This window comes from Panulirus ornatus, chromosome 57 (assembly GCF_036320965.1).
Source record: "Panulirus ornatus isolate Po-2019 chromosome 57, ASM3632096v1, whole genome shotgun sequence".
Lineage (NCBI taxonomy): Eukaryota > Metazoa > Arthropoda > Malacostraca > Decapoda > Palinuridae > Panulirus > Panulirus ornatus.
The window spans coordinates 29,297,910-29,309,930 of NC_092280.1; the positions used below are offsets into that span (position 1 = coordinate 29,297,910).

Here is a 12,021-nt window from a genome sequence, read left to right on the forward strand (position 1 = left end):
AACATGTACACACACACACACACACACACACACACACACAGCAATTCGAATACATCGACGTGAAACTTTATTTCCGATGCTTTCCTTTCAACGGCAAAGCTTTGTTGCCCAGCTTAAGCTGTATGGGGGGGGGGGGGGGTCCCCGAGCTGCAGAACACAGCTGGGCAGAGAGGAACTGGGGGAGGTTACCAGTGCCTCCACAACCTCCATTACTGCCTCCCACCACTCTCCATGGTCCGGCTTGCCGGATTTGGGAGGGTGTGTTGTATATATATATATATATATATATATATATATATATATATATATATATATATATATATATATATATATATATATATATGTGTGTGTGTGTGTGTGTGTGTTTACGTGTGTGTGTGTGTGTGTGTGTGTGTGTGTGTGTGTGTGTGTGTGTGTGTGTGTGTCTCTGTGTGTTTACGTGTGTTTACGTGTGTGTGTGTCTGTGTGTGTGTGTGTGTGTGTGCATGCGTGTCAGCTAGAGTGCTTGGGAGTGTAGGATTACCTGGGAGTGCGTGGGGAGAGAGAGAGAGAGAGAGAGAGAGTCTGGGAGAGCGTGTCTAACTCTCCCTTTACCCAACATCACGTGCCTCTCCTACTCTCCTTAGTCCCGCCACTCCTCTCACTACCTCTCACTTTCACCTCTCTCTCTCTCTCTCTCTCTCTCTCTCTCTCTCTCTCTCTCTACGTTCATCCAGACCAAACCTCCTCCCTCACCCACCCAGACACGTTCAGCCCCCCCCCCCACGTTCTCCAACAATACCCTCCCCCACCACCACCACCACCACCAGGCCGTTCACCATGAGGGAGAGGGTGAGGGAGGTGAGGGAGGTGATGGCCGTTCTACCACGAGGTAATCAATGTTGTAGACGCGACCTTTGGCGGTAGCCTGACGCTGATGTAGCGCAAATGGGTCACCCTCACCCAGCTGTAGGGCATACAGTACCCTTGTTGTAGGGCATACAGTACCCTTGTTGTAGGGCATACAGTACCCTTGTAGGGCATACAGTACCCTTGTTGTAGGGCATACAGTACCCTTGTTGTAGGGCATACAGTACCCTTGTTGTAGGGCATACAGTACCCTTGTTGTAGGGCATACAGTACCCTTGTTGTTGGGCATACAGTACCCTTGTTGTAGGGCATACAGTACCCTTGTTGTAGGGCATACAGTACCCTTGTTGTAGGGCATACAGTACCCTTACTGTAGGGCATACAGTACCCTTGTTGTAGGGCATACAGTACCCTTGTTGTATGGGGGCCAACACCCTCCTACGCTTTGCATGCATACACACATATACTATAAATGCGTACAGGCATACACGGTGTGTATACCTCACACACACACACACACACACACACACAATGTGTATTCCACGAGAGAGAGAGAGAGAGAGAGAGAGAGAGAGAGAGAGAGAGAGAGAGAGAGAGAGAGAGAGAGAGAGAGAGAGAGAGTGGGGGCAGGTTGGGCGACCTTGCCAGGCTCCCAAACACCGAGCGATAGGGAGGAGGGAGCAGCCACCCCCTACATACACCATCCAGGCCTCCTCCACCACCATCACCAACACTATCACCATCACCACCACTAGCACCAACACAACCACCACCATCATACTTTGGTAACGGGTCGTTCCGTCGTCCTCAAGGGTCGTACCGTCGTTATCACCACCTCTAACTACCTCAGTCTATCTAAACTTCACCAAACTATCAACTAACTACCCAGTGACAGCAACTCTCCAATCACTCCCAATTCCTCTTTACTCCAACGACTGGACGACCCTTAATGTCTCCCAACAAACGACACAACCCGTCACACAGCTCCAAACTACCGCGTCACACTACAACATCCGTCACACTAACTACGACACCCGTCACACTACGACACCCGTCACACTACGACACCCGTCACACTACGACACCCGTCACACTACGACACCCGTCACCCAACTCTAAAAGACAGAGACGCGGGGACTTTGATCAGTGTTGCCAGTACCATGAATGATTTATTTTACTCCTGGCGCCAGATGATGGATGGATTGGTACCCCTGCCTGCATTGCGACCTCATGACGGTACGCTGGTGTGTGTGTGTGTGTGTGTGTGTGTGTGTGTGTGTTCCATCGATTTCCTCACGAATCTGTTGTTATTGTTGCCACTGTCACCTGTAGGTCCTTTGTTTATATATATATATATATATATATATATATATATATATATATATATATATATATATATTTTCTTCTAAATGTAGTTCAGTTATGGGTAAGGGGTAAGGTGGGTGCCAGACCAAACAGCGGGGCTAGAGAGGAGTTTCCAAGGTCACTGGCGAGGTACCGCAAGGTTCTGGTCTGGAACCGTGAATCTTCATGATCTGTACGACCAACGTGCCGAAGGTCTGGTCTCCTGCCTGCCTGCATATGTTCGCTGATGATGCCACAGGTCATGAGGGGAGTGGTCGAGTGTGTGGCATGCCGTCTAGTTACATGGAAACCTCGACCAGCAGACTCCAAAGTTGGTCTGACACATGGGTGAAGAAACTCAACTTGAACACCTATATACAGTACTGAGGCCGGGACGGTGTGAGTGAAAGAAGGCTTCAGAAGACGTATTATAGAGCAAGAAATACGCAGTAGGAATGTGTGCAGTAGAGACTTTGGGAGCTGATAACGTCTGTAACAGAGCCCCACATTGTGAGAACAGCGGAGGAAGCAATGCGTCTGCTGGCGAAGATCAGAACAGCTTTCATGTATACGGGTGAGGAAATATCCAGCCAGCTCATCATATTGTACATCAAGCTAAAACTAGAACTTACTTCTCAAAGTCTGGTCACCGCGTCTGGAGGAGCACAAAGAGCTACAAGAGAAGGTCCAGAGGAGGGCAACAAAGATGGTATCAGATTAAAGAGAGCTGAGTTACAGAGAAGGGTTAGAGGGGCCTCAAACCTGCCCAACATGGAAGAGAGAAGAGTGAGGGGTGAAATAATAACAACCTTTTTAAGTTCCTCGAAAGATTTAGGGACAGAGCAACCCGAGAACACGTCATGAAATTAACCAAGAATCTTTTTAGAAATTACGTAAAGAACTTTGACGGTATGAGAGTGGTGGATGACGGTGTACAGTGAACGAAGATGTGGTAAATGTGGACAACATACAGGGCTTTATAAAGGTTTGTATGACAGTTGAGAAAATTAAAGAGGAAAGAGAACGCACGAGTGTAGAACTCCCTCCCCGTACACCACAAACAAGCAATTACACACACCTCCACCACAGTTGGTGGTTGTCCCTCCGTCCTTTTAAGGGGAGGGAAGGCAGCAGGGAGGGACCTGGACACCCCACACCCGTCCCCTCCCTCCTGGTAAGGTCTGGGGGGGGGGGGGTTACAACACACCCCGACCGCAGCCCAGCATACGACTGCAGGCTCCCCGGTGAGAGGGTCTGATCCAGCAGGCTCTTTCTTGCTGCGGGTCTACATCCGTCCACGGCCGGGGCCCGCGACGGTGTGTCTCCAACATCGATCATCCAGCACTAAGCTCCAGCAGTTGATACTTAATGACACCTCTCACCACCTCCCTCTGTCATTACCTACCAACCACACAACGCCGGAGAAATTCCACACCAGTTTTTCCATGCCTCCCGCCCCTAAGAATACATTACACCAGTAAAACCTAAAGGAACGGGGCCTTAATGGCGAACTTCCATGCAAAATGACATTTTTCCAGGCAAACGTTTCCAGGTGTTCCCCTGCTTCACACGCGCTCCAGCGTTCTTCAGGAAAATACTGGAAAAGGGAACATTTGGCATGGAGAGAAAGACGGCGAATCCAGCGATGGAATCCAGTTTTCCAGTTGGCACGAGGGTCGGAGCTGAACACCGTCTCCTGGAATGTCGAAGTTTTGCCACAACGAGACGAGAACCCTGAGGGTCAGGAGCTGAGATGGCTTCTTGAGGTGTTAAGCTGTGGCACAACCCATAGCAAGGCTCACGTCTGGACCACAGTCACCTCCTAAGCACCGAGTCGAACTTGCAAGGAAATTACCATAGGATGTCTGAGGTCTTCTGCTGCCACACAACATGTTAACACTTTATGAACATGAGGGACAATGATTCTTCGCTCTCATCAAACTGGCTACACAAGACTTACACCTACGAAATGGGGGCGTCCCTGCTCTTCTGACCAACAACTTACTGCTGTAGTGACCCAACCGCATCAAGAAAGTGATCTTTTTTCCCCCTCTATCAGAATCAAACTTACGTAGCAACTAGAACAGCCGCTAATGATAGACAAGACAGACAAAAATGGAGACAGAAAAATATGATAGACAGACAGGAAAGCAGACAGACAGAGAGAAAAACAGACAGTTATCAATCACAATTTATGACTAACATGATAAGACTATGACAGACTCCCTCATATCCGTCACACGAGTAGAGGCGTCGGACGAAAAGGCCATTCTGTGGAAGACATTATTTCCAGGACTTTAGCGTCCCAGACCCAACACGGCCACGATGATGATGCTAGACAAACACCAACATATCTTGAAGCCGTCTGTCTCTCTCTCTGTGTCTCACAACCAGCGAGGCAGAGCTTTCTGGGGAGGGAGGGAGGGAAGGAGGGACGCTGCTAGGAGCACCTTCATTACGATATAACACAAGGGTCAAGTGCAGCGCCTCGCCCCCACACACCGTGAGGACGTCCCCCCCATTATAACACAGGACCCCACCCCAGACATCAGACAACTTGAGGAAGTCCCTCATTAACACAGGACCCCATCCCAGATAACGTGAGGACGTCCCCCCCCATTAACACAGGACCCCACCTGAAGCACCAAACGCAGTAGTGACGTCCCTGGGGGCGTCCTTCGTCAGCCCCTCCGCCAGAAGACCTTCTGAGTTTCGTGTGTTACACAAGACTGTGTGGTTACGACAACTGCTGGTTATGAACGGTTACGACACGTTCCTAATTGTGCCACGTGTAAGGAGTTACCCCTACCCCCCTTCCCCCCCGTCATGTATGAGGTGGACTCTACCTCATGAGCGAGTTGGACCACCTCATACACAAGACCTCATACACGAGACTATGAAAATACGCAGTTCATCCAAAGTGTACGTACCTTGTGTACAGGTCGAGGTCAATGAACTTTGTATAATCTGAAGGTCAATAAGTGAATCTGTAGCTTTCCTAGAACCATGGTCAACACACCCACACACACACACACACAGACACACAAAGATGAAGACTCTCTCTCTCTCTCTCTCTCTCTCTCTCTCTCTCTCTCTCTCTCTCTCTCTCTCTCTCTCTCTCTACTGGCCTGTGCCACACATGACCAAGACTCCACATCCAGCACAAAGCTTCACCTCCGATAAGCTCGTATAAGCTTTCGTACGAAGCTTGTACAGCCACCGTACCCAAGCGCACAGTGGACCAGACACAGCTTAGTGTACACGAAGGCTGGCTGGCTGGCTGGGAGCTATGATCATCCATGTACATACGTGAACATGTACATTTCGACCAAACTGAGGTGAGTTTAGGGTTTGGGCGAGCCTGTTCATCTTCTGGACGGTTGGCTTTGAGAACTGAGCTGCAAAATGTTCTTTAATGAACATCATCGATGACGTGTGAGTGCTTGAAGAACATGATCACGGACGTGCCATTTCTTCAAAGAACATCAGTGGGAAAGTGGAACTTCTCGAAGAACATCAATGCCATTCAATTGCTACATGACGTAAGATCTCGGAGAACAATAAGTTCATGAAGAACAGAAAAACAGGGGAATGACCCCTTTAAATCAACTCGTTCTGGTTGTTATACATATGTAAACATACATACATGCAAATGAACACATATGTATCGCATTATCCTCATTCCACAGACTGTTCACCGTGTTCACCTTATACCTGGTATGAACATTTCGTCTGAACAATGGCCAAGTGTTCACAGGTCGACGTGTGCCACGGAGGTGGGGGAGGGAGGGAGGGAGGGGTTCTGCGTCCCTGTGAAACTCTCATGTTTTCATGTTTCTCTTTAATCATTCACACGCGTGGCGCTCCACTCCAGCCATTACGTCGCCTGGATATCGATGACGTCAAACTGATACTCCAAGGAGCGCGTCGGAGAACAGATGACGTTATGGCCCCCACTGCGTCATCATGGTTATTGGTGACGTCAAAGAGCTCAGATGATGGCAGGGACCAATGACGTATTGTCACATTCGTTCATCACAGTGGCTAGGTCTGGCTGACGCCACAGACCTCCTCCAATCAGAATGAGACTAATCATGACGTCGCTGATCTCTACCAATCACATTAAGAGGTGATGACCTCATCAAGCTTCGCCTACTCCTGTAAGTCATCAGTTACGTCACTGAGCTCTACCAATCAAGTGCACGTGAAGAACGACGGCGTCACTCTGCCCTACCAATCACAGAACCAAGATCACTCATGACGTCAGTAAGCTCGACCAATCAGAGGAGGCGGGTAGCAGCCAGAGTGACATATAAGGGCGGGCGTGGTTAACCCTTCATCAGGGCAGGAGAGAGGGCGCTCCTCACTGCCTCATTAACCAGCAGCTCACCTGGCAACACCGCCTTAATGAGGGCCGCGGGGAGGGGTCAAGTGTGAGGCCAGGAAGCATGAGGTGAACTGCCAACACTTCTTATTTTCCAGCCAGAACCTCCCACTGATTCTTTTTCAGTGGAAGAAGAACTATTCGAATTTGTTCAGTGGTTAAAAATCTCTTTCTGACTTTGTTCAGTGGTAGAACTCGCCCTGATTCTTTTGCCCTCAGTGGAACGCAATAACTTTCAGTGGGGGAATCGCCTCCTCATTCTTCAGTGGTAGAACTCCACTCGCCTTCCTCCAGTGGCACGACAGTTCCCGAGGCCAGTCAGTGGAGGAGGCCTACGGGACTCCCGCCTCACCTGCTCCTTAATTACGAGGTTCCTTAACCCCCCCCCCCCCGGGGGGGGAGGGGAGGGGAGGGGGGGTCTTAGTGGGGAGGGGGGGGGGGAAATAGGGTCACTGTGACAGTGGGGAGGGGGGAGGGGGACAGTGGGGAGGGGGGAGGGAAGGGGGCATTGTGACGGTGCTGTGCTGGCCCCGCCCGCCCCCCCCACCCCACCCTCGGGTCGTCACGACCCCCCTCCACGAAGGAGGGGACGACGTGTCACGCCCGTGACCTCAGACTGAGTAACGCGACCTTCTCCATGACCTCAGACGGGGCATGGGGGGGGTCACCATGTGTCTGAACCCCCCCACAACAACACACACACACACACACACACACACACACACACACAAACACAAACTTCGCTAATCCGGACACAGGGACTTCCCCCCCCCCCCCCCCCCCCCGGCATCATGTCACTTGGGGAAATAAATAACACGTGACGAAGAGAAAAAAAAAACAACAACAACAGAAGCTTTAGCTGGCCGCCATGCAGTGGAAAGCTTAGCGTGTGTGGGACGAGCGAGCGAGCGAGCGCAAAGCTGAGCTGGCGATCCAGTGAAATAAGACTCTAACCACAACAATGTCTGGCGCACACAGCAACCAGCGCATTCCTGATCCACCATTGATTGCTTGCTTGCTTGCTTGCTTGCTTACAGGCCAGGGAGATTCCTCTCTTGCTTGTACACAAGCAAGGTATGTCACTCCATGTTGGATTGCTTACTGGTACATCGGTAAAGCAACGCTTCTTGCTTGTGTAACCACATGGCAACACCCTCTCCTTGCTTGTACATCAGCTGGGTAACATTGCTTGCTTGCTTGCTTGGCAATCGGCACCAGACACACCCTATCCTTGCTTGCTTGCTTACCTGCACTTCTCCTTGCTTAACTGCTTGCTTACCGCCCCAGCAACACCTTGCTTGCTTGCTTGCTTACTGCCCGTGGTAACACGCCTTGTGCTTGCTTAAATATTAGCACAAGACTTCATGCCTGTACACACACACACACACACACACACACATCGTAGTGTGAGGTGTTGTTCTACGATTATTAGAAAACGGGGATTGGGACACTGCGTTCCAAACCACGTCGACAGAAAACGAGGTTGCGGAATAGGAGGAGGGAAGGGGGCCAATCTTCCTTCACCTAACGGAAGAGAACGGGACTTGGGGTTGGTGTCTTCTACCAACAGAAAATGGGAAACGGTTACTAAAGGAGGTAGTATTATGCAAGTGATTCAGTTTGGTTGAATACATCGTACTGATTTATTCGGGTGTAGAGATGTATTCTGATGTAGGAATGTATTCAGGTGTAGAGATGTATTCTGATGTACGAATGTATTCTGATGTAGGAATGTATTCTGATGTAGGGATGTATTCTGATGTAGGGATGTATTCTGAAGTAGGAATGTACTCAGGTGTAGGGGATGTATTCAGATGTAGGAATGTATTGAAATACGTGTGTTTACTTAAACAGTGGAAATAAGACCCAGTTCTGAGTGAACCTAATTAAATTCATGGTCCTCACTAATTACTCTTTTTTACTTAATGAATGGAAGATGAAGTTCATAAATATTAAACAAAAATAAATATCAAATTGTATATATATATATATATATATATATATATATATATATATATATATATATATATATATATATATCCCGGAAGTTCTCTATGAAGAAATAAAAATCTTCCATGTTCAAAATGATTTTCATTTATTCATAATTTATGAACGAAATAAATATTGTCATAATCTTAAAGAAATATTTGGTGCTTTCAGGGAAAAAATCAATGCAAGACATTTGGAGAACTTTCCAGGTAGGCTGGAAGAGTCTGGAAGGTTTCTAAGTAATGACGAGACGCGCCTGGAAGGTTTCCAGGTCGAAGCTGGACCAGAATGGAAGGTTTCCAAATTCAGACTGGACGAGTATGGAAGGTTTCCAGGCATAGACGAGATGAGTTTGGAAGGTTTTCAAGTGCAGACGGGGCGAGTCTGGAAGGTTTCCAGGTTCAGACTGGATGTGCCTGGAAGGCCTCCAAACATAGCCTGGACGAGTCTGGACCATTTTACCGGTAGAGATTGGAAAAGTCAAAGGTTTCCAGATACAGACTAGACCAGTCGAAGAAGTTTCCAGGTTAAGACTGGACGAGTGGAAGCCTTCCATGATCTGGAAGGCCTCGGGTTCTTTTCTTCAGCTCAACAAGACCATCCCTCCATCTGTCCCTCCATAGTCCATCTACTTCCCTGTGGTCATCCAGGCTCCATCTATGGAGTCAACCCCTTGAATCCATCTACTTAATCTGTCTCTATCCAGGACGATCTCCACCTGTCTCTCTTTCACCCCTCCTTCTGCATAAGACCTGCCTCCATCCACTCCTTCTTGCTAAGAACAAGCAAATCCAGGTCTCTTTCCTGGCAGGCACTGCGTGTATCCAGCCATCTCATTCCAGGACCAGCTTCCAGAATTTCTTCATACTATTTCCTGGAATCGTAACTAAGCGTCTCCTTCTTTCCCCCCACGGTCACGTCTCAGAGACCACTCAACCGTCAACGTTCTTCTTGTCCCTCCCAGACCCCAGACCACGAGGCTCAGTACAGAGCTGCACGTTGCATGCCTGGGGTGAGGCTGGCGCTTATGGAACCATATTACCTCCATCATCATCATCATGGACGTATATTGCGACACGTTATTGGCGCTTTGACGCATTACCCTGGCCCTGGACGTATTACCCTGGGTCTGGACGTATTACCCAGGCCCTGGACGTATTACCCTGGGTCTGGACGTATTACCCGGGCCCTGGACGTATTACCCTGGCCCTGGACGTATTACCCTGGCCCTGGACGTATCACCCAGCCCGTGGACGTATTACCCTGGCCCTGGACGTATTACTCAGGCCCTGGACGTATTACCTTGGCCCTGGACGTATTACCTTGGCCCTGGACGTATTACCCGGGCCCTGGACGTATTACCCTGGCCTTGGACGTATTACCCTGGCCCTGGACGTATTACCCTGGCCCTGGACGTATTACCCTGGCCCTGGACGTATTACTCTGGCCCTAGACGTATTACCTTGGCCCTGGACGTATTACCTTGGCCCTGGACGTATTACTAGAAGCATTTCAACCTATAGTAAAAACATCAAATGTTGTACTATTGAGTCCTCATTAAACTTCATAACCTTGAATCATGACGGGGGGATTCGAAGCCTGGGTACGAGGTAAGCCGGCTCGAGGGAGGAAGAGACACTGTGGGGGATTGAGAGGGCTGTGGGTGTGTGTGTGTGGGGTACATGGGTGTTTGTGTGTGTGTGGGGAGGGGATACATGGGAGAGTGTGTGTGTGTGTGTGTGTGTGTGGGGAGGGGATACATGGGAGTGTATGTGTGTGTGAGGACCTGCCGCCAGCGGGTCCAGGAGATGGCATTTCCCAGCGCGCGACGCTCCCCCTCAAACAAGTGTAGCTCTGATCTCGTATCATGCACCGCGTCAGTGACAACCGACACGAGACAGAGAGAGAGAGAGAGAGAGAGAGAGAGAGAGAGAGAGAGAGAGAGAGAGAGAGGTCTACAGTGAATGTGGTATTCCATAACAAAAAAACTAGCAGACGTTCTGACCTTTTGAACCTTGTACTAATATGAGTGATTACAAGACTCGTTAAACACACACACACACGAGCCCTACAGTAGAGGTTCCATCCATCACAAGCTCTCTCTCTCTCTCTCTCTCTCTCTCTCTCTCTCTCTCTCTCTCTCTCTCTCTCTCTCTCTCTCGACGCTAACTTTATCTCCGGGGGGTCTATTTCCAGCCTCCTTATCGACACGGTTAATCACCGACCTCCCATCTCTTATCGTGTGTGTGATCACTCCTCGCCTCCCTCAGTCCCTACCAAACGTGTGTGATTTAAGTTCGCTTTCCATCATTTCAACGGTCCATCCCAAATGGAATCCCAATATTGGGAAAGCCATAAATGCATACATTTTCTAGGTCGACGTAGAACGTCCTTCTTATCTGGGTGGTTCACTGATGATATACATCTCCCAGTCATTTGCATTATTTCCCTGCAAAAACCGTCCAAATGCCTCTCTCTTCTCTTTCACTAATAATCTTACTTCTTCATCCCACCACTCACTACCCTTTAGTGAGTGGTGGGTATATATATATATATATATATATATATATATATATATATATATATATATATATATATATATATATATATACACACACACACATATATATATATATATATATATATATATATATATATATATATATATATATATATATATATATATATATATATATATATCCCTGGGGATAGGGGGGAAAGAATACTTCCCACGTATTCCCTGCGTGTCGTAGAAGGCGACTAAAAGGGGAGGGAGCGGGGGGCTGGAAATCCTCCCCTCTTGGTTTTTTTTAATTTTCCAAAAGAAGGAACAGAGAAGGGGGCCAGGTGAGGATATTCCCTCAGAGGCCCAGTCCTCTGTTCTTAATGCTACCTTGCTAACGCGGGAAATGGCGAATAGTTTGAAAGAAAGAAAAAGATATATATATATATATATATATATATATATATATATATATATATATATATATATATATATATATGATGAGATGCAGGAATCCCACTCAAAAGATAAGAAAAAATCTAGAATATCATTTAACTTGATTTCTATAATACTAAATCTTATAACACGATGGTACGACTCAGGAACACGACCTGTGAGAACGACGGTACGACCCTTGGGTATCATGGTTTTATTTTTTAACGACCTTTCCTTAAAAGTCATCATAACAAAAGGTCGTACCATCAATATCAGTGGGCTGTAGAGTCGTGTTTAAATGTCGTACCGTCGTGTTCATGGGTCGTACCGTCGTGTTCATGGGTCGTACCGTCGTGTTCATGGGTCGTACCGTCGTGTGCATGGGTCATGACCTTACCTTTCTCTTAGTCTCGGTGAAGGGGAGGGCCAGCCACGGCATGTCGTTGAAGTAGTCGTGGAAGGCGGTGTCGTCCCTGTCGCTGCTGACGAGGACGACCTCCAGCTGGTGCTTCGTGTT

General features: G+C 48.3%; 1 protein-coding gene across 1 annotated transcript in view; it reads right to left on the minus strand.

The window, feature by feature from the left end:
• LOC139766374 (nucleoredoxin-like) overlaps positions 1–12,021 on the minus strand; it is a 159,932-nt gene that overhangs the window by 122,798 nt on the left and 25,113 nt on the right. Inside the window, exon 3 of the mRNA XM_071694917.1 lies at positions 11,902–12,021. This exon is cut by the window's right edge and continues 46 nt beyond it. Coding sequence (XP_071551018.1) covers positions 11,902–12,021 — 120 coding nt within the window. The remainder of the gene's footprint in view (positions 1–11,901) is intronic.